Below are 24,137 nucleotides of genomic sequence, written 5' to 3'. Positions count from 1 at the left end.
GAAGCTTTCATTCTTTTTAAGAAGAAGCAACGGAACGATCCCGTGGAGAATCCTTCCATAGTTAAAAAGAGCAAAGACAAAATGCCATATGGAAAATCGCAAATTTTATAGCCTCTTCGAGAAGGCGGATCAATTACTAAACCATCAGTCAGTGGAAAAGCCACAAGGAATTAGAATAGGAAGTATAGTATTGCTGAGGTGAAAAGGGGGGAAAGGGAAAGAAAATTACTGACAGCAAAGCCAGCGTCAAATCCCCATGGATCTTCGCTTTCAGCTGAAGCTCAATATCCAAATTCAGATCCAGCCGCAGTCGCAATTGCTCTTCTTTACCGCCACCCTCTTTCTGTCCCTTCTGGCCACCGCCCAGAACGCCACCGACAGCTTTGCCCGCGTTGTCCGTGACTCCATTCACGGCGTTGCTAGCGGTGCTCTGCACCATCTGGGCAGGCTGATCGACAGCACCCAATGCACCGAGGGGTCCGCCGTCCTGCTGGCCCTGCTGGCCCTGCTGCATCTGAACCTGACGAGTGCGTCGGGTGCGCTGGCGTTGCTGAGGCTGGGGGCCCAGGTCACTGCGAGGGATGGATTCGGTGTCTGATTCCTGGCGTTGGGAAACGGGGCGGGGTCGGTGGCGGCGACGGCGGTTGATGCGCTGGTCTCCTGGGTCTTGTTCGGATTGTTGTACTTTTTCCTGTTCTTGTTGGGGGTTTTCTTGACTCCGGTCTTGGTCCTGGCCTTCTCCCTGCTGAGCAGTCTCGTTGATGCTATCGGTATTTGACTTAGGCTCTTCTTGTTCGTGGTCCTGCTCACGTGGCGAGCTTCGCTCTTGCTGGGCGGGACTGTCCTTCTTGCGCAGCTTGGGAATAGCACGCTTCTGCTTGGGGGTGGTAGCCTCGGAGTCCGGGTTTGGAGTTTGGGGGTTTCTCGGATCGGCCATGATGGAGAAATAATTATTGAAAGACTGGACGAGGATGGGGAATAAGACTGGGGAAGCAAATCAGACTTGGTGTAACTAACTACGCCGCCGCTTGCTTCGCAGTCCGACCGTTTATATCGTCAGACAAGTCACCATTTGCCGCGTAACCCGAGCAAATAGGTGTGTGTTGCCTCCGACGTCAGGTAACGCCGTAAATTACCGGGCTCGGGCGTGGGATACCCATGGGTCTGGAGTACCTATGAGGACGTATTCATACTTCGGTCGAAATTTTGCCTTGGTGGGGCACCCGTTGGCGTGGGATCGACAGCGGAAGACGATCCCCGCCAGAGGCCAATCAGGACAGTGGCTAGCGGCAATTAAGTAGATTTAACTCGACGCATCTCATGAGGCCAATTCGAGGTAGTTAGTTTTCTGTGGATTTGAGCCACGGGCACTATCCCCCGAGTTCCCTTGGAAAATAAGAAAACAAAACTTGTTTGGCCCCTTCCGTCACTCACCACGCCACTCCACAGTCTATCACTGCCTAGACTATCTGTCCTCCTTGATATACTCACTCTCGGCCACTTCAAGCCGAATACACCGGGCATCATGGCCACCGCCGAAAAGATCCGGGATCAACAGAAGCGATTTCCCATGCCGAACGAGGACGACTACCCGTCAGGCGATGGAGACTACGAAAGTGGTGACGGCTCCGACAAGGAAGAAGTGCCCCGGCAGCGGAATAAGCGGCAACGACGATGGAAATTGCAAGATGATGTTGAAGAGGCCTACTCAAATGAAGAAGACGACTACCCCTCCGATCAATATGACGATTATTCTGATTATGACGATAATAATGATGACGACGACGACTATGTGATGCAAGGCAAGGCGATGAAGCCGTACCAGCAGGTCAACATGGTCATGGAGCAGTCCAGCGGCGATTTTAGCCCCGTGCCGCAACGCAAGAACGTCGAAGGTGACGGGTTGAAGTTAAGGCTGGAGCTGAATCTGGATATCGAGATCGAGCTCAAGGCCCGCATCACCGGCGATCTGACCCTCGCGCTCCTGTAAGTTTCGAGTATCCCTATTCCATGTTCAGTCGCTCAAACAAGGACTAGAAGTTAGATTTTCTCGTTGAATTGCGGTTCTTGATTCTTTCCTCATTCATGCTGTCAATATATGTGACTCGTTCCACGTATATTGAGCACTCTAAGATCCAATTTGTTGCACGGAAGTCGGTACACCGAATTCTATACTATTGAAAATCGACTAAGCAATCAAAATGCACTGGTGATCCTATCAATCTCTAATAGTAAGACATGGGTAATCTTTCTCGTCCGAAGTCCGAGCGTTCTACTTATACCTGAACATACCCATTCTTTCTTACTTAGGGACCACTCCCTCTCTCGATTTCCACCCCTATCACCACCATGACCTCCAATGAGGAATTCATTGCTAAATACATAGGAGCCGCTCACCAGGGCTCGCTTTCCGAGGATTCAATTTGGGGCAAAGACAAAACGCTTGTCAAGACTAATCAATTACCCCACAACGTATCAATCTCTAGATGAAGTGAGTTATGTCGCATCTAAAGTAGTAGTTTGTCAAAATGGGCACTTACATTTCCTTCCCGTAACTTTTATTTCCAAATATTCTCAGCTATCGCTTTCCATTTCCGAATTCTGGACCTCTTCTTGGTGCTTTTCGTCCTCGGTCTGAGGCTGTCCTTTTTCGCCCTCGGTCTGAGACTGTCCTTGAGGCAACCAGAATCGTGTGATCATGCCGCCCAGGAACTTTTGGTCGATGAACTTGATGAATCCATAGGTTATCCATTCCCAGCCCCAGAGGGAGACCCCCATCATACTCGCAATCAACAGGATCGGGCCGCCGATGAGCAATGACAATATGAACCACAGGAGGAGAGCGACACCCGCGACGGGAAAGACCACAGCCATTAATACCAACAAGGGCACTCCGCAGCAGATGAGTTGGCTGACGATGAACGTCGAAGCGATAGGATGCTTCAGTGCAGCCTCGTAGATTTCGATTTGCTGGGGCGGCGGCAGGAGCCAGTGGACTAAATACCTGACGCTATTTTCAAACCAGTCCACGGCACGGGGAAATGCACCCGCGATCCAGCCCTTGAATAAATTCAACAAACTCGAATAGGTGATTTCGTTATTCACGGGTTCTTTTTGAGAGCGCTCCTCCGAAGGGAATTCACCAGGCATCACATTTTCGGTGAGCTTGTCTGTTGTCTGTAAGAGTGGTTCCGTTTGATCTGTGACGGTTGATTGAATATTGCCAACGGATGCTGTGTTCGTGACATCGGACGGGACAAGGCCGCCGACACCCCCGAGGCCGCCGGTATTCAGGGACATGACGAATTGATGAATGAGCCGGAAGTTAAGTTATCTGCAGGCGTTGGAATATCTGAAAAGAAAGACTGAAATTGCAAGTCCTTAATTATTAACTACCTGCGTTGATGCGCTCAAATGCGGTCCAAACTGACCACCCTTCGAAGTACTACGGTGTACTTATAGGTATGAGGGGCAGATGACGTAGACGGTGCGTCGCAACGAAATCAAATAGATTAATTCCCTTAGGCACAGAGTCCTATGACTATATCGTTTTGTGTAAATGGATTTCGGTGCACAGAAGGAATGTACTGCCTACCTGCGTGCATTGTCGATCTTGCTCTCGTTGGTGGCTGCACGTCCGAAAGAAGACGACTCTGTTAGGTTTGCTCGTAAAAGAGTTCATACTGTTGAAAATCTGGCCCTGGCCACGTCCTCGTAATCAGCTAACTCTTTGCTCGTGCTTCTGTTGGACTAAAGAGAAGATTTTCGTCCGCTTTCTCTACAATTTACGAGGATTCGGCCAACTAGGTCCAATCCGTTAACTACTTATCCCAAAGAGACCGGTAGGCCAGAGTGGGGCGCTCGGCCCGTCGCCTTGGTTTTCGCCGTTTTCCCGTGCGCTGATGAAGAGGGCCAATATGGGGTCCAAGCTTGATTTGGTTTTGGAGTAAACTACTCACAAAGCTGTAGATGTGTGTCATATTTCAACACTATGCGAAACAAACTTGGCTCATATTTCCAGTCTCATCGAGCCTGGAAATATGCTTGGGTCATTCAGACGATCTATCCGTGATCCTTGAAATTCTCTAGGATACATCAACAGCGCTTCTCATTCTTCCGCACCGACACGGTTTATTGATATTCCTTAACTCGCAGACTATCACTAGCTTATCAGCTGCTCCTCTCAATCTCAGCTTTCCGCCACCAAGCTTCAATAACCTACTATAGATGCCACGCTATGCCATGCTCGGTCTCGACTGGATTACAAGTAGTAGCCCAGTCAACGACCAGCAACATCTCTCCGCCGTCGCTCGTGGATGTCATCGGGAATTATCGCGATTCGTTTCTTTGGAGGGAAATAGGATAGCCGAGGCCGCGCCAATTGCTCAGTCTACGATATACTGTTGTCGGTAAATTCTTGATTTAAAATTTATCATATTCTGGTTTCATTCATAGACGAATTGTACATAAGACGCTTCCCACTCCCGTAAGAGGTAACTAAGAATATCTTGAGATTCCTTTAGTGCTTGGCAGCCTCTGATAGAATAATTAGTATCCCATCCAGCATATGCCTTTATCGAATGAGAGAAACTTACCCTTGTGAAGGTCGGCCTTGGTGTCGTGGGAGTGCTCGTCCTTCTTGTCGACAACGGCATCCTTGGCAGCGCTGGCCCGGGTGCTGACGTTGGCACCGGAATCCTTAGCGACGTTCTTGTTCGCTTCCTTGGAGGCCTCAGACCCGGCGCCCTGGACGGACTCCGAGACGTAGTTGGCGGCGTTCTAAAATGTTGACGTTAGTAAAGGTCACCAAGGACACCATTCCTGGGGAGATTGGTCGCGAACCTTGATGGTCTCCATAGTGAGGTAGTTTGGTTTGGTAGAGTTGATGTGGTGATGAGGTTTGTAGTTTGTTCGTAAGTGAAGTAGAAAGATCATAAGGGGGACAGGAAGGACTATTTATGGTTTTTGGAGAATGGGATTCAGCCTCTGGGATTCACTATGTCATCGTTCCGGACACCAGTCGGTCCCGCACCACATGATTTTCAACGTCATAACTGGATTAGTCACGCGCGAAAAGCAAGATTCTTGGCTAAGGCTTGGCCAACGCAATCAGGGTAAAGCACGTCAAAGAAGCGAAATCGCGCGAGGGGTCCCCACCAGGTGGAGGATGGCTTTGGCTGGGCCTTGTTTTCGTCAGACATCGGGACCGAAGATGCCTAGGCGCTACCTTGGCGTTACGTTGGCGCCCAGCTCGATTTACCGCCAGCGAGCGAGCGTTGGGGTGCAATGAAGATTCCCGGACACCAGCACCTCCTTCTCGCCTCGTTCTTCGGAGGAAGTCTTGATTTTCACCCGGTTAATCCACCCCAGGCTGTGCATACCTCGGCATCATCCCCATGCCCATGCCCATCAGCTCATCTGTCATCCACCGCCTCCCCAATTTTCCCTAAGGCAAAAAGTACCCCGCCATTCGTGGCGGGGTGCCGGCTAGATTCGGCGCTTCAAGTCGCCCAAAGCTTCCAATTCTACTACTTTTTAAAAACAGACGTACTATTAAATGGCGATGACAAGGATAGAGAATCTAGCATTAATGTATACCTGGGTAAACACCGTATACTTAGTCAGGGGACCCTGGAATGCTGCAAACGGCAGCCCAGGCGGGATCTTATCTACCCCTCCAACGTGACTTGTACACTTCTCTACATAATTACAATATGGGCGACACAGACTGGGAACTGCAGCAGGGCATACCCCAGGTGGAAGACCCTTTCATCCAGCAATACCTGCGAGGGCGCGATGCCCTGATCGCCGAGGAGCAGAAGCGCCGCCATGGTAGGTTTGACCTATGTAGAGCTGAGGCAGACGACGATGACTGACGGACGTGCCAGACTACACCCTGCGCAAGTCGCTCTCGCCCATCGCCGCCAGGGCGTGCAAGATTGTCTCGTACATCCGCGACCAGGAGCGCCGCCAGGTCTGGTCAACAGGCTTGGACAGTGCGGCCGCCCATGAGTCCGACGAGATTCTCTACCCGGGCGTCATGTTCAACCTGGCCAAAGGCCGCATGGAACAGACCAAACTCTGGCAGATTGTCCAGCATATGCCCAAGGGCTCGCTCCTGCATGCCCACATGGATGCCATGTTTGACATCGACTTCCTGATCGACCAGGCCTTGTCGACGCCCGGTATCTACATGTCGGCGCCGAAGCCGTTGATTACGCCCAAGGACTACGAGACGGCCCCGGTCACCTTCCAGTTCTCATCCCAAAAGCCAGTAGAGGACCGGCCCAGTGTATGGTCCGAGGGATACGAGTCCTCCTCATTTATCCCGATCGCCAAAGCGGCAGCGTCCTTCCCCAAGGGCCAAGAGGCCGGCTTCCGCGACTGGCTGAAGAGCCGCTGTGTGCTCATGCCCGAGCACTCCTACCACCATCACCACGGTGTCGATGCCATCTGGTCCATCTTTCAGAGGACCTTCCCCGTGGTCAACTCCCTGGTGAACTACGAGCCCATTTTCCGGGCGTGTTTCCGCCGCATGTTGGCGCAGCTCGCGGCAGACGGGGTGCGGTACGTCGAGTTTCGCATCGCGTTTCTCTTCCAGTATCGCAAAGAAGGCCACGAGACGCCCGAAACAGACTATGAAGAGTTCTGTCGCGTGGTCGAGGAGGAAGTGGCCCGGTTCAAAACTACGGAAGAAGGCCAGCACTTCTACGAGGCGCGCATCATCTGGACAACCATCCGACGGTTCTCCAATAAGGAGATCATCGAGAGCATGAAGCAGTGCATCGCCATCAAACAGGCGTTTCCGGATCTAATCTGCGGATTCGATCTCGTCGGGCAGGAGGACCAAGGCCGGCCGCTGGTGGATCTCGTTCCGGCGCTGTTTTGGTTCCGAAAACAATGTGCCGAGGAAGAAGTCGACATCCCGTTCTTTTTCCACGCCGGCGAATGTTTGGGTGACGGCGATGCGACCGATCACAATCTGTTCGACGCCATCCTCCTTGGGACCCGGCGCATCGGCCACGGATTCTCATTGTTCAAGCACCCGCTGCTCATCGAGTTGGTCAAGGAAAAGAAGATCCTCGTGGAATGCTGCCCGATCTCCAACGAAGTCCTCCGTCTCACAAGTTCTATCAAGAGCCATCCGCTCCCGGCACTGCTCTCCCGCGGCGTGCCCGTCTCCCTCTGCAACGACGACCCGGCGATCCTGGGACACGGCCGAAATGGACTGACGCATGATTTCTGGCAAGCCCTCCAAGGGCTGGATAATGTGGACCTGGTGGGCCTGGCAATGATGGTCCAGAATTCGATCCGCTGGAGCTGTTACGAAGACCAGTCGACGGCGGAGTGGAAAGGGGAGGTACACGAGGGCATTCTGGGCGAGGGGATCAAGGCGGCGCGGATGCGGGAGTGGTACTCAGAGTTTGAAAAGTTCTGCGAGTGGGTGGTGATGGAGTTTGCCGAATTTGACGAGGATGAATAGGTGACCAGTAACTAGAGTATTTACGAAAGAAAGAACAAGTCGGATCAAAGCATTTGTGGTGTGGTGATAGGTGATTAGTTAATAACCTCTAGTCAGTCACCTGGAACTAGCTATCGTTATCAGCTGCGGAACGTCATTCACCTCCTTCCCTTTCCCTCTCTAGTTATTATGTATGTACTCTCTTCCTCAACCGACTCACTGTCATTTTCTCTGTATTCCCTCGTTATCCGCTCGATGATGACCTTGATGACTCCTGCATGATCGAGCCTCCCTTGGCTCCCCACCCTCTCTCAACATGGCCTACTTCTTGCCATCCTTCTTCCAGAAGCGGCTGCTGAAGTATGCCCTGTCGCGCCTGGGTCTGGTAGACACCGACGCCCTCGACCCGGGCAATCTGGGTATCCGCTGGGGCCAGCGGAGCACCGTCGAGCTGCGCGATATCGGCCTGAAGCTGGATGTGAGTGTGCGGGCGTGGCGGGGTGATGGTGATTATCATCTCCACGGTCTACACATAGCTGACTCCAAACAGAAACTAGCGACCCTCCTCCACCTCCCATCATCATGCGAGCTGCTTGCTGCTCGCGTGCAGTTCCTGCGGATCACGATCCCGGCCGATATATACTCCAGCGGGATCATTTGCGAGGCCAGCGGGATCGATGTACATGCGCGCTTGGTACCTGAAGAGCCGTCCCACGGAGATCAGAGGAACCCACAAGGACTTGAAACCCATGAGACAGGCACGGAGCAGGTTCTTCCCACCCCGTCTGGACTGGCTGAGTTGTTCCTGGAGGCCGAGCCAAAGGAGGAGAAGGAGGAGCTCCAAGCCGCCATCTCGTCGCAGTCGCAGGTATTACAGAACGCATCATCGTCTCTCAGCAACGATGAGGATGAGGAGCTCGGACTTGGCAGCGAGACGCTCTCGCTCCCCAGCTTTGTGGCGGCGTTCCTCAAGGGTGTTGCGGATCGCTTGCAGCTGAAAATCAAAGATGTCGCCGTGCGTCTGGATATGGAGATGAAGTCCGATGGGCCTTCAAAACGACAGACGGAGGAGAAGCCAGATCTTGTGGCGGGATTTGTGAGTGTCAAGGAGGTCGATGTGCATGGGGTGTCCGCATTCACTGCAGGTCCGGACGAGGCGCTTCCTCTGCGGGAAAGCAAGCGACTAGTTTCTCTGGTGGATATCAATGTCGGCTTGATATCTGATTCGACGGTGTTTTCAAACTATTCACGCTTTGCGACTCCCGCTTCTCCGACTACCACCATGCGCTCGAAAGGCAGCCAGCCATCGAGCAGGGCTCCCTCGCCCCCGTTTTCTGATTCATCCGCTCCGGAGGCCGCTCTCGCTATGACGCAGTCAACGATTCTTGAACCTCCTCGAAATTTTGGCATTGGCAGCGCGACACAACCTGGCGTTGAGACGTCTACATTCTCGAATGACGGCCGATTTTCGGACGCGGACTCGGAGTCTGGACGAGATAGATATCCCGAGGATTCGCAAATCTTTGGTGACGATGATCCATTTCGGGATAATCCTGGATATCTGGATTCGGTGATTGATAACCAGTTTGATGATCTTGACGTTGAGCAGTTGCGCGGGAGTGGGAGATATTCTCTTGGTCTCCCATCACATACCCGCCAAGATGTTGACGACCGTGAAACTATGGGTGATAGTATCTACGGACCTCGAATGAGCGACACGCAGAGCAGTGGTCAGGCTGGAACTGGACCTGCCGCCTTTGGACAGTCTTCTCGCCTCGTGAACGATGATTTTCACCCAAGCATACCGCAACACGAATCTCGCTCTTCGGTACCCTCTGAGCCTGGCAGTGCAGGGTCCGCACCAGAAACGCCAAATGCAGATCTATCCGAGTCCAAATTTTTCTCACACGATGAAGCCCAGAGTCTGTATATGAGCGCTATTAGCGGAGGTCCCGGTGGAAGCTTTATGGCGAAGACCCCTGGAGGATGGAACTCTTTCAATGATGGCAACGTGGAAGATACCTCTCAAGATGCTCGGAAAGCGCCCCACAATGATCAAGGCGAAGAAACTGAGCCCGCCCACCACGACCAAAACGAAGGCACCGCTTCAACCCCTAAACTCACAGCTTCATCGAGCTCGTACTTCTACGAGCACCAGAGTTCAGATGATCTTCCGGCCCAGTCTCAATCTGCTTCTCCCGATAGAGCTTCGAGTGGATCGTCACCCTCCTTTGGCAAATCCAGTGAAATACGAAAACCAATCTTCAATATTGACAAGGTATTGGTATGGCTGCCGTCTCCTCCAGGTGAAGAAGTCTCGGGAGATTCGTCGCCGTCGCTGTCTCGGGAGAAGGCAGATAGTGATCCGAAAGGTCTCGCGGCTGCCCTCCGTGCTTCTACCGTCGAAGACAGTCTTCTCGCTTCCAGAACTGATGCATCAACCCGGTTTCGAAGCGGCTCTATTGACTCTCGCGGATCCCATGAAGCCGAACCTCGGCTCTCAGAGCACTTTGAGAAACAAACAAGCTCTCATCTGCATGAGCTGGCATTAGAAGTGTTCTCAGGAACAGTTCACTTTGACATTGCGACTGGATGGCTTTTGACAAAGATTGGACAACGAATATCCCAGCTTCTGGGGGGGGCTGAAGATCAGAAGCCAAAAGAGCAGCCACTTTCATCAGATAAAACCGGACATGCAGCATCTCTCAATCTTGTCGTCCACCAATTTACAGTCAAGTTCATCGAACATGTTCCAGGAATCTCTCCCGAGCGTGGCGGTGTACCTTTGCCACTCTCTGGAAACTCCATTGAAGACATCATTCTTCAGCTAACCATGTCTGGTCTGAAAGCTCGACTGTCCACTGGGTTGACGACAAAGTTCTCTCTTGATGTGTCGAAATTTACATTCGGATTTGCTTCAGACAATCTCATCTCTTTCAACGAGACATTGAAAATGCGCGAGTCCACCCGGGATATGCAGACTCCTTCACAAGGAGACATCTCTCTTTCGGTAACCCGATCTGCGGATTCATCCAAGATCAACATCTCCACGCTGCCTCTTCATTTCAATCTCAATATACAGCGCCTAGAGGAAGTCCTGGGTTGGATGGGTGGACTGAGCACGATTTTGGAACTGGGGAGCTCTATCTCATCTGTGTCAACTGTCAAGGGCAGCCCAGCGAACCCAACGAAACGGCATCGTGGTGTCCACTTTGAGACACCCTCTCCAGCAGACACGGTCAAAAGTGCTTCCGCACCTTGGAAGATAAATGCTCGGGCGGGCGGCATCGTGCTAGATGTGATAGGTGAAGCACACTATCTTAACCTGACTACGACTGCGGTCAAGGTTGTCAGCCGATTTGAGGGCATTGGTTTGCAAATTGACAAAGCGAAATTGAGTGGGCCGCTTCGACTTGATGATGATCTCCATGGTGCTCCTGCCAAGGTCACTCTGAACAATATCAGGGTTGAATTCCTGTTTGCGCCGAAGGAAGTCGACCTCGATCGTCTTCTGACACTGATAATCCCGTCCAAAGACAAGTACGATGACGACGACGATATCATGCTGGATACACTGCTTCGACAGCGACGGCAGGGCTCCGTTCTGAGGATCACAGTGGCCGGGGCGAAAACCATTGTTTCAAACACTGCGGACTTGCTCCCTCTCTCATCTCTTGGTGTTGAATTGAGCCGGTTATCGACCGTCACAAAGTACTTGCCTGAGGATGATCGTCCGGGTATTCTCATTCTGGCACTGGTGAGAGACTTCGAGGGCCAGATTCACGTGGGAGGCGAAGTTGGAGATATTAATGTTCGCTTTGCCAACCCCGAGGCTGCCTATATAACCATGCCTTCGTTGGTTGCCCTTCAGATCGGAACGATGGCTGTCTTCCGCAATGAAGATGAGCAGCTACTAGGCGAGACGTTGTTGCCGAGCAAGGACCAACCCCAGATTCACCCGCATCCACCGATTCTGATGGCCCGTTTCATTCCTGATGAAATGGATCCCACCTTTAAAATCAAGTTGCATCACCTGCGTTTTGAGTATACTATACCATCTGTCATGGCTTTCTTTGGACTGGGTGGTAACACGACGAGTGGTGACTTGGCCAGTGGCATGGTGGATTCTATTGCCAATATTGCCGAGTTGCGGCCTTCTCAAGACGCAGAAGTGACGGTGAATACACCAACCTCTTCTGCGAAGCCTGCAAAACTGGCTGTCATCTTCAAAGACTGTGTTCTGGGCCTCAATCCTCGCAACTGCCCCGCGAAGGCCCTTGCTGTGTTGACGAATGCCAAATTCGGAGGCTCGATGCATGGACAAGAATCATCCGAGGCCAAATTGGACATCCGAAAAGCGTCGCTTATGATCATTGACGACGTGAGAAATGTCGGCACGGCCGATAATCTACATCGTCGTGATTCAGCCGTCATCCAAAGCAATCAGGTCCAGGCATACATCGACCAAGGCTACGTTCCCGTCTCATCGATTTCATCCGCGACGGCTGTTGTGAAACTGATGCGTCTTTCCGAGGACGGGTCGCAGTCATTAGATGTGGAGCTACGAGATGATCTTTTAATTCTCGAGACCTGTGCGGATTCAACGCAGACTCTTATCAGCATTATAAATGGTCTTCAGCCTCCAACCCCACCAAACCCCACCATCAAATATCGGACGGAGGTCACTCCCCTTCGAGACATGCTCGCTTCGTTTTCAGGGGATGCATTCGCCACAGACCCCAGCTTTCCTTCCGAGCCTGACGAACCGCTCCAGCCAGATATTCTCGAAGATGAATTGGAGTATGTCAGTGATTTCTATCCTGTACAACGAGACTCAAGTAGTGGCGGCCCTGCCCCTGCTATGGGGACATCTGAATCCAACGACCTGCTTGACAGTTTCCATTCTCAATATCAGATCTCGTCCAGTATCGGCGAACTGGACTTCCAGGATGATCATTTCGCAAGGCAATCTGCAGTTGGCGGAACCGCCCACCGGTGGGACTCCACGCACAACACTTACGGTCTGTCAAACGACTCCAAGCTTCAACGCAGCCCTCTCCGAGTACGGGTTCGCGATGTGCATGTCATCTGGAACCTCTTCGACGGCTACGACTGGCAACAGACCCGAGACACCATCTCCAAAGCAGTCAAAGAAGTTGAGACCAAGGCCACAGAGCGACGAGCGCGAACAACGCGGATGTCACCCAGCGTGGAGGACGAAGAAGAGTCCGTCATCGGTGATTTCCTGTTCAACTCGATCTACATTGGCATCCCAGCCAACAAAGACCCGCGCGAGCTACACCGTGAGATTAACCGCGACATTGATGACCTCGCAAGCGAGACAGGGAGCTACGCTACTTCAACAACGGTGACAGCCACCGCAAGCCGCCAGGGAGGTCGATCATCGTCTACGCATAGGAAGAAATTGCGTCTGCATCGCAGCAAACACCACAAGATGACCTTCGAACTGCGCGGGGTGTGTGCCGACCTGGTTGTTTTCCCGCCGGGTTCCGACGAGACTCAGAGCTCATTGGATGTGCGCGTCCATGACCTGGAGATCTACGACCATGTGCCCACGTCCACGTGGAAGAAGTTCGCCACATACATGCATGAGGCTGGCGAGAAGGAAAGCGGAACGAGTATGGCGCATCTGGAGATTTTGACTGTCAAACCTGTACCTGAGCTTGCGGCTTCAGAGATTGTTCTCAAGGCAACCATTCTTCCGGTGCGACTACATGTCGACCAAGATGCCCTGGACTTCATGAGCCGGTTCTTCGAGTTCCGCGACGAATCTGCCGAGTTCACCAGCGTCCCCGGGGACGTCCCATTCCTGCAACGGGTTGAGGTGAACGCCGTCCAGGTGAAATTAGACTTCAAGCCCAAGCGGGTGGATTACGCAGGACTCCGGTCCGGTCGAACTACAGAATTCATGAACTTCTTCGTGCTGGATGGTGCTGACATGGTGCTTCGCCATGTGATCATCTACGGGGTCTCGGGTTTCGACCGGCTGGGCCACACGCTGAACGACATTTGGATGCCGGATATCAAGCGCAACCAACTCCCCGGCGTTCTTGCCGGCCTCGCGCCCATCCGGTCATTGGTGAATGTGGGTGGGGGCGTGCGAGACCTGGTTGTCGTGCCTATGCGCGAATACCAAAAGGACGGCAGGATCGTCCGGAGCATCCAGAAAGGCGCCCTCGCCTTCGCCAAGACCACGTCCAACGAGCTCGTCAAGCTGGGCGCCAAACTGGCCATCGGCACGCAGACCGTCCTCCAGGGCGCGGAGGATCTCCTGACCTCTCCAAATGCCGTGGTGGCATCGGAGGAAGACCAAGTCGACGAAGACGAAGCCAAGAAGATTTCCTTGTATGCCGACCAGCCCATCGGGGTGGTCCAGGGTCTCCGCGGCGCCTTCACGGGTCTCGAGCGAGACCTGCTTCTGGCGCGCGATGCCATCGTCGCCGTGCCGGGGGAGGTTGTGGAAAGTGGCAGCGCCCGGGCGGCCGCCAAAGCCGTGTGGAAGCATGCGCCCACGGTCATCCTGCGTCCGGCCATTGGGGTCTCCAAGGCCGTGGGCCAGACCCTGCTCGGCGCGGGGAATACGTTGGACCCGAGCAACCGGCGGAAAATGGAAGATGTGAGTGGTGTTCCGCCTACATTATGTCAAGGATTGACTGACTGACTGGTTGTTCCAGAAATATAAACGACATTGACCGAATCTAGGCACTGTTGATTGAAGTAGATACCCCCTTTTTTTTTTCTGTTTCTGTTTTCGGGCCATTGCTTGACACTCACGATTACGACGCATGAAACGTACCACGACTGAAACGACCTGACTACTTGCTTTGGATCTGTCGCATGTGCACCCCACGAATAATGCCTCGGGGGTTCATTCTGTTTCTGTTTTTAGCCTGTGAATACTCCTAGCGCGCTTAAGCGTAAATTGAAATGGCCAGTCCATGCCCGCTGTCCCTTCCACCGTCCTTCTAGAAGAACGCGGGTATCCCAATCGAGAAATCTCGCCACCGGAATCCCGGGGGCTGAGGCATCCACCAGGTGTCCATGTGCCCTCGCGCATAGGGCTGCAAAGCCACGCCTGCAGCCACGGACCGCAGCCACGCGATCGGCGCTGCAGGTGTGTACACCATGATTCTGAGGCATGATGGTTGTACACCCAACAATATGGTTGTATACCCAACAGTAATATCATGATTCATACACCCCGACCGAGTCGGGCTGGACCGCGCAATCGTCTTATTCATCGCCAGAAACTACTCCGAGACCCATCCAGTTTTTTCTTTTGTCCCAAAAGTGGAGAGTTGGCAGATGAGGGATTCTTGCCACCGCCGCCTGGCAGCCAATCGATCCCCCTGGCTCAGCCGCAAGTGATGCATCGATCGGCCTCGATCTGCACCCCGATTGGGGGGGATGACCCAGTGGGCTGGCCGGGCAGGGTTGCTCGGTGGAGTGATTGGCTGCAGGGGCAAGTTAACTACGCCGGTCATCTACTCAACTAGTGCCGGGGTCAATCCCTCCTTACATCCCACAGACTCCCTCTCTACCTCACTAGACTGCGACACGGAAGAAACCAGCCTCGTCGAAAAGAAGATCTTTTCTGTGATCATCCGGATATGGCACGGTGACGTCTTCCACTGGTCCCGCCCGGCGCATAATGGCCATTCTTTAAGGCTGAACCACTGGTTCGCCTTAAGAAGACCCATCGTTCCTGGTTCCAGACCTTCCAGACTTGCTCAGGTACCGGTCCCGACTGTCCCGGTCTGTTCCTTGTTCCTACATAAAATCTATGCGCCCTGGCGGTCTTGCGATGGGTCGACTTGACTACTGCGTCCCTTGCAGCGTGGTTTGGAGTTATCTCTTGTGACGCATCATTTTATCCCCACGAGATGGCCCATACCGCCTGTTGATGGCCATATTGGAAGAAACTCACCCAAAAGAGGCAAAAAAGCAAATAAGAAAAAATGGCAGATGACTTGGACGACTCGATGCGTCTTTGGCGCTATGCCAGCGAGCTGCTGGACAGCTCGTCTAGTACGGACGACCTTCACGACAGGCCGGCCCCTCACTCCATCAAGGGTTTCACGGGAGCACTGTCCCTTCACGACTACCGCAAGTCGCTGTCGCAATCGCATGAGCGCGTCGGCGATCCCGTCGATCGCGGTGCAGGGAGAACGCTCAAGCGCAAGCCCCGGGCCCTGAACTTGAATTTCAACAAGTCCACCCCCGCGCTCTCCTCTCTTTCTTCCTATCCGGTGTCTGTGTCGTCTGCGACGTCCAGTCCTCCTCCACTGTCGCCCTCGTATTCTCACAGTGTGGTCTCTCAGCGCAGTGAGCAGGACTCGGAGGTCTTTGATAGTATCCCGGGTATGTTTTGCCCTCTTAGACATGGTAACTGGCTCCTACTGACTCGGGACTAGCTCCGCGGGTGACTCTTGTCTCAGACAACTCTAGGCGTCCCAGGCCGAATAACCGCAAGCGGGTGGTGAGTGATCTGAAACAACATGCCCCAAAAGACAGTGTTGACTTTTTCTCTCCTCAGAACACCTTCCGCGAGAAACAACAGAGAATCGCCGAAGCTCCAGCTCGTCAATCTCCTCTGGCTCAGGAAGATCCCAAAATGCTGGCACACACCGCGCAAGCAGCCGCAACCGTCTCGCACGGCGGGGCGTCGTTTGAGATCTTGAATCCGCGCAAGTCGCTGGATGTAGCTCGCATCGTCTCATTCATTGAAGATGTTGATGGCTGCTCGATGTTCTCGGACAACAGACGAGACTCTCGGATCTCGTCCACCACGTTCTCCCTCGAACAGGGTCTGGAGCGCATCTCCCTCTCCCAGTTCACAGATGCTTCGCTGCCCTCGCATTACTCCTCGCCGTCTCTATATTCTTCTCTACCGGGGCTCTACCCCATGCCCAAGTCGCCGCTAACAGGCAATGACCGGATTCGTTCCCTGTCTGAATATTCCACCGACTTGCAACAGGCCGATTTGACATCGCCGCCTGTTGATGAGAACCACGCACACTACTACGAACACGACCAAATCAATCACGACCTCGGCGACGCACCACACAACAACAACAATACCCATATGACTGCCATCCCCGAACGTTACGACGAAAGAGGAGAGTCATGTCCTTCTCCCTCCCAGCCAGCCCTCTACTCCGAAGGCAGCGACATTGGCGAACCCGGATCCCCCGTCTACGCCAACGGCGAATGGGCCCAGGTCAACGAGCGAGACCGCGGTATCTTCTTTGACCTGTCCCAGCCAGCAATCTCTCCCGCTATTTCTCCTTCCTCCTCTGTCCCCCCGACACCTGCTCACTCGGACACATACCACCCTTTCCCGTCATCCAGCTATGCGAGCCTCTACGATCCTTACGATCCCGTCTTCCTGGACCCGCATATCCGCGAGGTGCTAGCTGCTGCCACAGCAGAGAACATGGGTCTCCGCGCCTCTGGCCCGGCGCGCGCGCTGGACGACCTGCAGCGCCGGTCTCGCGTTCCCTCGTCTGGACATCTGGGAAGCCGCAGAGGCAGTGAGCAGAAATCTTCGTTTTCGCAGCGGGTGGGATTTCGAAAGTTTTTTAGCTGGCGTGGGGGTCACTAAAATAGATCTTTTTTTGTTTTTCTTCCCTTCTTCTTTTTCTTCTTCTTCTTCTTCTTCTTCTTCTCTTATGTGATATGATATGATATGGCTCTTGGATATGCCTAACGGATGGAATGACGGACTTGGGATATGGGCTGGCTCTATACACTTTTTATTTTCTTCTTGTATACTACTTTATTGTCACTTCTATATGAGTCAAGAAACTCGTTTTTTATATCGATACATTCATAAGATACATGATCACTGAATCGGTTCTCTTACTATGTTTTCGAGCGCGGCGTTCATAGTGGATTCCGTTACCCTCTGGATTTTGTGGCCTGACCGCCGAGGTGTCAACTGCCCCCACCACGACGGGCAGGTGGTTCCGATCAGGTGCCCGATCGTCTTTCACCTTTGGCCTCGACACTGCGTGGTCGTGATCTCTCTAGGATATTAGATTCTGTTATCTAGTGAATGGCGGAATTCCCCCCGGTTTTGATGCGGGATAACCTGAAATACCAATTAGTCCACTCCGGCTATGACTCGCCGAGCCAAATCTCGTCGAACGCATGGGCTAGGAGCTTGCACGACATGCCGACGTCGACATGTCAAGTGCGATCAGAGACGGCCTTCATGTGAAACATGTCGCTCGATGGGGTTCACATGCGACGGATTTCCTGATGAGGTGCGGTGGATGCCGGACAGCCGGCATCTTCCTTCGCAGGAAACCCAAAATGAGAAGCGCAGTCATACGAAGAGAAACGGCCTGAGACGCCATTTATACAGCGGTAACTCCTTCTAGCTCCTGGTAGTGTTTTATGTGGACACGTATTGACTCGCACGATCAGAACAAGCAAGGATTTCGATGAGTATTGCCCTGAACAGGGGGCTTTTATCGGGATCCATTGATGCTTCTTTGGAAGAAATTGAAGCAGTATCAACATCATCATGTCCTCTACAGGGAGATGTCAAGATTGGGCCGTTTGCTGTCCTGGATTTTACGTCTCCTTCTGATGAACCACGGAGCTCATCATTCGCCAGCAATGCCACCGACAGGACAACCGAGCAATCCCGTCCCGACGCCTCCAATAGACTACCTTTAACTCAGCAGCCCTTTGCATCCGAAGAGTTTCTGGGACTTCCAGATGACTCATTACAGTGGTCGGACATCTTTGGTCTCAACGATAACTTGTACGGAATTACGTCCAATTTCTCTTTCGACTCGATGAACTATCCGAGCTTCCCCGCTTCTTCCCGATGGCTTGTTTCCGAAAGCGAGATGTATAATGCATCTTTAGCGATGAATCTAGATCTAACGCATAACATGGTCCATGAGGAGCGACAGGCACATTGCATAAGCATCCCACAGACTACTCTGGACAGTCCGGTAGCCTCACTTGATATCCTCAATGATGCTTCCTTTCTGCTCAAAGTTTTTCAGAAGCACGTTATCTCTCAACTTACTATCGTTCCTCTTGGCAAGAAAGGGCCATGGAAACTCTTGAATCTGCCCGCTGCTATAATAACGCTTGCTGATTTAACAGTCATGGAGTCGCAAGATGTTAGTCGAGCCCGACAGGCTAATCTCTTCAGTCTTATTTCATGCTCTGCTATGTACCTGTCTATTACGCCGTCCGCTGGGTATGGTGATTCAATCTCGATAACTCACTGGCAACAAGTTGCCAATCAGGCCTATCTTGAGGCCCAGCATCACATGCGCATCTCATTGAGCGAGGAGACGGAAGGTCCAACCAAAGCCAAGTATAAGGACCAGCTGATGGCAATATGTGCTATGATAGAATCGGCGGTAAGCAATTCCCACGCTCTTGTTTCATCTGAGACGACGAAAATTAATCTGTGAAGATCTTCCTTGGTCAACACCAAGCCGTGCGATGCTATATGATCGATGCGGAACGACTTCTACGGCTCCGCGGGCTAGTCAAAAGCAGGACATCGCACAAAGCTCGCCTGCTCATAAATGTCTACTCGTGGTTGCGCATCGTGGGTGAAAGCACCTATATCCTCCACGACTTCAGCCCCTCGAACTTGTTCATCGATTCTCTGAGTCACCAAATTCGGACCTGTGGACCACCCAGGAGAATTGACGGTCGTTCCTCGGCGGCGGGGCAGAATATCCGTCTAGATGATTTTCTGGACCTAGAGCATTCGGATGACGACCTCAACATTGACGAGCCAAAGGACCAGACCAGGGATATCCCCGATATTCACCTCCATGACTCGAGAAAATCCGCCAACACGCTTTCGAAACAAGCGTATGGCCTCCCGGAGACTTGGCTAAGCCTGGTCTCCCAGACGATCCGGCTGGCCAACGTTTTGGAAAAAATGAAAGCCGCACAGGGCACCGAAATACCGATAGACTCCAAGATCTGGAATTTTCTGCAGAAGCGGAGTAATCGCCTCGAAAATGTGATCCACTCTTACGGTATTCGGAACAATGATCTCGATCCCTCAGAAGCGCCGTCGGCGCCTTATTCTCATGTTCTGCGCGCTTTCAACTCTGCGCTGGTGATTCTCTTCTACAGACGGGTTCGAAGAGTCCATCCAGGAATCTTGCAAGGTCATGTTGACGGCATTATCACTGCTTTAACGTCCCTGCATGCGACGCTACCAGACGTAGAGCATACTGGTCCTGGGACACTATGGCCTATTTTTCTAGCCGGTTGCGAAGCAATGACAAATGAAAGACGGTGTGCTATCTTGGGGCTGGTGAAACGATCGCAGGAAAGCTGCGGTCTTGCCCCTGTCAAGATTGCGGAAGATCTCATGGCTGCTTTATGGAAAAAACAGGACGAGCATTCGATGGCCAATCGTCGTGAGCCTTTCCCGACCTGGATGGATATTTTAAAGGAACAGAAAACCTGGCCCATCTTTTGTTGACTTCAAACCCTCGATGTCAATATGTTCCCTCTTCTTGTTGGCTAGTAGGGATTGTTTGATAAAGCCTGTAGTTAAGTTTCAGAAATAAAGAGTACTGTACGAGTAGGAGGAGCCGAACATTTACTTCTTGAGTGATTGAAAGCAATGAATTGATAAGTCTGTCTATGATATACGTTTTGGTCCCTTGTATGCCACCAAGATGCGCGAGTTCTGTATTTTGGTAGGCCAAGATCAGCCAAGGACTTTGCGCATATCGATATTTGAGGCTAGACAGTATTGGAATCTTGACATTCAACAATCACACATCTCCATGTGATTTTTTTAGTCCCTCCAGTGCGTCTTTCAGTCTTTCAGAGCTGACTTCTATATGAAGTTTTGCCCTGTGTCAACGACTTCACCAAGTCCCGAACCTTCAAGGCCGCCCCATAGCTGTATACGTATCCAAGTCCGCCGAATCCATATGCGTGTACCACGTTCCCTTCTGCTTCAAGGCGATAACCCCCTTTTCTGCCGGGTCGAAAAGCGACGATGTTTTTGGTACTGTCGTTCTTCAAATCCACCGAATCAAATCTTCCCGGGGAAAGTTTCTTCGTTCTTGCAAGGATATCAGGTCGCAACTCCTCGTCCACGTTGCGATCTAAATTCCCTTCCTGGCTCACTCCCCCGATGATCGCACCTCCTGAATACAGTCGGGGGATAACGTACGAGTATTGCGATCCTTGCAGCATCAGGAGCTCATCGAAGTCGGTTTCCACGAACATTGTTTGTCCGCGAATAGCGACCACGTCGTTGTCGCCGGCGAGATGAAAAGCACCGAGTCCAGATGCATGGACAACGATGCCGCATCCCGTAATCTTCTCGGCTTCTTCGATGGATTGAAGTTCTTTGCGAACAAACCGTACCCCGCGCGCCTCCAACTCTTTCTTGATCCAGGGAAGGAATACCGTGGGGTTGAGTGTCATGGTTTGGAAAGTGAACCCTATTGTTGCCCCTCCGGGAAGGTCGCCGGTAGGGATTCGGCGATAGTTTGGCACAACATACTTGTACCAAATACTCGAATCATCCGTTCGGTCATCGTAAAACTCACTTGCTTTGACCACCTGATGAATATTTCCGTAGTGAGTGAGATGAATGAGAGATAATTAGAGTTCTTCTTACCTGGATCCCACTGGTAGGATCCCGCTGTGCAAGAGCCCAGTAATACTTGAAGCTGTCCACCTGGAGGGAATGCTCTTTCGCATCTGGCTGCGGCATTAATGCCGCTCCCGCCCTGTCAAGTCACCAGTCAGCTTCCGAATGATGGTCCTGCAACTCGTGGCTGGGAGAGACAACATACCAAGGGCTCGCCCAGTCCTGGGTCTCATCTCCCGGTAAGTCGCGTGCGATAATAGTCACAGTGTACCCAGCTTCGGTCAGAGTGAGAGCTGATAACAGGCCGATGATACCCGAGCCAATAATTGCCACGTCCATTTTGAGGCTATCAACCGAGTCGTGTTTCTCACCTAGATTTGCTTCCTGACGAGGGAGAAAGTACCTTATATCTCTCTCACGCATCAAATGAAACGTCGTATACTTGTGGGGCGAAACAGAGGCAGTGGGGCCCCCGATCGTTTGTGATTGGAAGTTTCGGAACTGCTTGCCTTCGATGCCCTCTCTCCGTTACTCTTTTCGGAGCCTTTTGACTAGTCTATTTCAATCCAGAGATCAGCGTAGGTGACTAAATATACATTCTATATTTCAAAGGTTATAATCAAGTCGGGTATCAATCTGAAGATATATACAATGAAGATTCAAAATGAAATTCCCGATCATCCCTCGCTCACTCCTTCAGATTCGCCAGCGCAGCACTCACCAGACTCTTCCGTCTCAAACCATGCTCGCTGCGCTTAGACGGACCCGCACCCTGGCTTTTCTCAACCCGGTTCGCATGAGGCAGCAAGACCCCAGCAGAACTGCTCTTCCGCCGGGCATGGGACGTCGCCGTCCCCGGTCCCGATGCAGAGACAGAAGAGTCTGGGCCGAATCGGCTGCGCGCTGGAGTGGTCGTTCGTCGCCGTGGCGGGGACCGTGGGGGCAGGGAGCTGGGATGGCAATCTTCGTCCCCACCGAGGCAGCTTTCGTCGTCTTCGTCGGCTAGCACTGTTCGGCGAATGGCGTCCATTTCGGCGGGACTGCATTGTAGCTGGGCGATGCGCTGTCGCTGCATGCGCACGTTCAGTTGATCGAGTAGTCCGCCGCCACCACCATTTGGTGATCGGTCTGCTGTTCTCCTGCCTTGATCCCGAGAGTCCACGGGCATGGAGGTGGGACTCGCGCTGGACGATAGAGGCGACGACAGGTGGTCACTCATCCCGAGCCCTTCTTCATCGTGGTCCGTATCTGGCGGCGTCAGGATGTACCCTGCGAATCTTGACCCCGGCAGTGTTGCAGAGACAGGGGAAGAGTCATGGGAGTGTTGTGCAGGGTGCAGGCTATGTTCGTGCAGTTTCTGGGTCAAGGTCGAGATAGACAATCTCTTTGCTTCGTACGGAAATGGCACAGAGGTCGGAGCAGGCGGAGAACGGAAGTAGGAGTTGCGAGGGCGAGACCCTGACCCTCGAAACCGATGGGACTGCGGCGATGGACATCGCGAGGAGAGCGGCGAGACCAGCGTGCTATCGCAGTCTAGCAAAATCCGGTCGTCGGCGTCCACTGTGAGTCGTGGCGGGTGCGACGATGGCGACGAGAAGGAGAAGTCCTCGAACATGGTGGTGGTGATCGGGGGGGGCTGATCTCCGCCGGGCGGCTGGGGGCAAATGAGGCAGGAAGGAGGATGCTAGACGGGTGCCTGTGCAGGATTCTGCATGGAGATCGAGGGGGCCAACTCCGGTCTGTCGATTCCTATCTTTTTTTTCGTTTCGACTGTTGTTATTATAGACGGGGAATTCGCCTCTTGCGAAAAAACCAAACTTTGGGTCCCAGCGAATGGGAGAGGCGAATCACGTGATCGGCAAAGTATATCCTGATCTATACAGCCCGAACTACGGCCAGAAGGATGATGATGACGATGGTTCCTGATCGATGCTATGATGAATTACTCCTTCCTTCCACAGACACTCTCAAATACCCCGAGCGTATGCTCCCACACTGTCTTCCGGGTCCCATCACGGCGATATCCATTCAAGATCTTCTGATTCCCAGTCACGGAGCCATCCCAAGAGAGCAGATACGCTCCCGACCCCTTAGTCCCGTCAGCCCCAGTCACAGCCCCATCAGCCTTGCGATCTCGCGAGGAATAGGTCGAGCTGGTAGCCGCATAGAGGTGTCTCTCGCCGCTCTGGTCCAGGGGAACTACCCACGGCTTCGCCAGGAAGAAAAGAACATTCGAGCCGAATCGGCCCAGTAAATTGTCCATCAGGCCCGTGTTCACTCCACCGGGGTATGCATGGATGAAGGAGGTGGCTGGGTGCGATGCCGCCAGCTCTTCCATGGCCAGGGAGTTCATAGTGATGGCGTGGTTGGCGCAGTTGCCAAGTGAGTAGTGGTTCTTCAGCGGCAGGTCATCCAGCAGGAGTTTTGCCTCGTGGCCGGCACTGAGCACGGAGATTGTGCGAGAGAGTTGATTCGAGGTGCCCGCGTTGGTCAACTGCGGCAACAGATTGACCAGGAATCGCATGCGCGCATAGTAGTGAAGACTCAGCTTCTTGTCCACGCCTTCGTCGGTTTCTAGGGATGGTTTAGCGAGGGAATTTTGCTCCATGAAAACAGACATACCGTCGCGGCCTTTGGTCGTCATAATGCCCGGGCTCATGAACAACAGGTTGACCTTATCCTCCTTGGACTGGATGGTCTTGCAGGCTTCGTCCACGTCGTGCAGGCGCGAGACGTCGCACTTGACGAAGCTGGCTTGGCTGTCATTGTTCAGCTGGCGCAGTTCCTCGATGATCTTGGATGCTTGGCTCTCATTGCGTCCGATGAGATAGACGCGCGGAGAGAGAGTATGTTTCACAAAGGCCCGGGCGGTGGTTTCACCGATGCCACTGGTGCCGCCGACTAGAATTCGGAATTAGTATGTCGTGAAGGGATGGATAAGATGTTTACAGCAGTAGGATCATACCGAAGACGGCCACCAGGTTAGGCCCCAAGTCCTTCAGGGTTGAATTATGTTTGCGCACGGTGTCAAGAGCGACCATT

General features: G+C 52.8%; 11 protein-coding genes across 11 annotated transcripts; 5 read left to right on the top strand and 6 right to left on the bottom strand.

Moving 5' to 3' along the window:
* Positions 1-129: 129 nt before the first annotated feature.
* PFLUO_LOCUS8645 (uncharacterized protein) lies at positions 130-937 on the bottom strand (the record flags this gene model as incomplete). Its single annotated transcript, XM_073786393.1, has 2 exons — positions 130-136; positions 234-937. 2 exons carry the CDS (start codon positions 935-937, stop codon positions 130-132), a joined length of 711 nt encoding a protein of 236 aa, XP_073642653.1.
* A 588-nt stretch (positions 938-1,525) lies between these two features.
* On the top strand, positions 1,526-1,990 carry PFLUO_LOCUS8644 (uncharacterized protein; the record flags this gene model as incomplete). The annotated part of the gene is made up of 1 exon (XM_073786392.1): positions 1,526-1,990. The coding sequence occupies one exon, from the start codon at positions 1,526-1,528 to the stop codon at positions 1,988-1,990; it is 465 nt and encodes a 154-aa protein (XP_073642652.1).
* Positions 1,991-2,574: 584 nt separating this feature from the next.
* PFLUO_LOCUS8643 (uncharacterized protein) lies at positions 2,575-3,300 on the bottom strand (the record flags this gene model as incomplete). Its single annotated transcript, XM_073786391.1, has 1 exon — positions 2,575-3,300. One exon carries the CDS (start codon positions 3,298-3,300, stop codon positions 2,575-2,577), a length of 726 nt encoding a protein of 241 aa, XP_073642651.1.
* Positions 3,301-4,519: 1,219 nt separating this feature from the next.
* PFLUO_LOCUS8642 (Glucose-repressible protein protein) lies at positions 4,520-4,857 on the bottom strand (the record flags this gene model as incomplete). The annotated part of the gene is made up of 3 exons (XM_073786390.1): positions 4,520-4,536; positions 4,596-4,779; positions 4,843-4,857. 3 exons carry the CDS (start codon positions 4,855-4,857, stop codon positions 4,520-4,522), a joined length of 216 nt encoding a protein of 71 aa, XP_073642650.1.
* An 857-nt stretch (positions 4,858-5,714) lies between these two features.
* On the top strand, positions 5,715-7,483 carry PFLUO_LOCUS8641 (uncharacterized protein; the record flags this gene model as incomplete). The annotated part of the gene is made up of 2 exons (XM_073786389.1): positions 5,715-5,832; positions 5,889-7,483. The coding sequence occupies 2 exons, from the start codon at positions 5,715-5,717 to the stop codon at positions 7,481-7,483; spliced, it is 1,713 nt and encodes a 570-aa protein (XP_073642649.1).
* A 295-nt stretch (positions 7,484-7,778) lies between these two features.
* On the top strand, positions 7,779-14,144 carry PFLUO_LOCUS8640 (autophagy- protein 2; the record flags this gene model as incomplete). The annotated part of the gene is made up of 2 exons (XM_073786387.1): positions 7,779-7,940; positions 8,013-14,144. The coding sequence occupies 2 exons, from the start codon at positions 7,779-7,781 to the stop codon at positions 14,142-14,144; spliced, it is 6,294 nt and encodes a 2,097-aa protein (XP_073642648.1).
* A 1,297-nt stretch (positions 14,145-15,441) lies between these two features.
* Positions 15,442-17,087, top strand: PFLUO_LOCUS8639 (uncharacterized protein; the record flags this gene model as incomplete). Its single annotated transcript, XM_073786386.1, has 3 exons — positions 15,442-15,844; positions 15,898-15,962; positions 16,020-17,087. 3 exons carry the CDS (start codon positions 15,442-15,444, stop codon positions 17,085-17,087), a joined length of 1,536 nt encoding a protein of 511 aa, XP_073642647.1.
* Positions 17,088-18,390: 1,303 nt separating this feature from the next.
* On the top strand, positions 18,391-19,964 carry PFLUO_LOCUS8638 (uncharacterized protein; the record flags this gene model as incomplete). Its single annotated transcript, XM_073786385.1, has 2 exons — positions 18,391-18,873; positions 18,930-19,964. 2 exons carry the CDS (start codon positions 18,391-18,393, stop codon positions 19,962-19,964), a joined length of 1,518 nt encoding a protein of 505 aa, XP_073642646.1.
* Positions 19,965-20,314: 350 nt separating this feature from the next.
* Positions 20,315-21,434, bottom strand: PFLUO_LOCUS8637 (uncharacterized protein; the record flags this gene model as incomplete). The annotated part of the gene is made up of 3 exons (XM_073786384.1): positions 20,315-21,064; positions 21,123-21,234; positions 21,301-21,434. The coding sequence occupies 3 exons, from the start codon at positions 21,432-21,434 to the stop codon at positions 20,315-20,317; spliced, it is 996 nt and encodes a 331-aa protein (XP_073642645.1).
* Positions 21,435-21,783: 349 nt separating this feature from the next.
* PFLUO_LOCUS8636 (uncharacterized protein) lies at positions 21,784-22,710 on the bottom strand (the record flags this gene model as incomplete). Its single annotated transcript, XM_073786383.1, has 1 exon — positions 21,784-22,710. One exon carries the CDS (start codon positions 22,708-22,710, stop codon positions 21,784-21,786), a length of 927 nt encoding a protein of 308 aa, XP_073642644.1.
* A 327-nt stretch (positions 22,711-23,037) lies between these two features.
* PFLUO_LOCUS8635 (uncharacterized protein) lies at positions 23,038-24,136 on the bottom strand (the record flags this gene model as incomplete). The annotated part of the gene is made up of 3 exons (XM_073786382.1): positions 23,038-23,669; positions 23,718-23,996; positions 24,061-24,136. 3 exons carry the CDS (start codon positions 24,134-24,136, stop codon positions 23,038-23,040), a joined length of 987 nt encoding a protein of 328 aa, XP_073642643.1.
* Between the last annotated feature and the right edge of the window lies 1 nt (position 24,137).

The sequence above is a fragment of the Penicillium psychrofluorescens genome (assembly GCF_964197705.1).
Source record: "Penicillium psychrofluorescens genome assembly, chromosome: 6".
Lineage (NCBI taxonomy): Eukaryota > Fungi > Ascomycota > Eurotiomycetes > Eurotiales > Aspergillaceae > Penicillium > Penicillium psychrofluorescens.
Note: the sequence above shows the minus strand (reverse complement) of the source record. Positions and strands in the feature narration are given on the sequence as shown.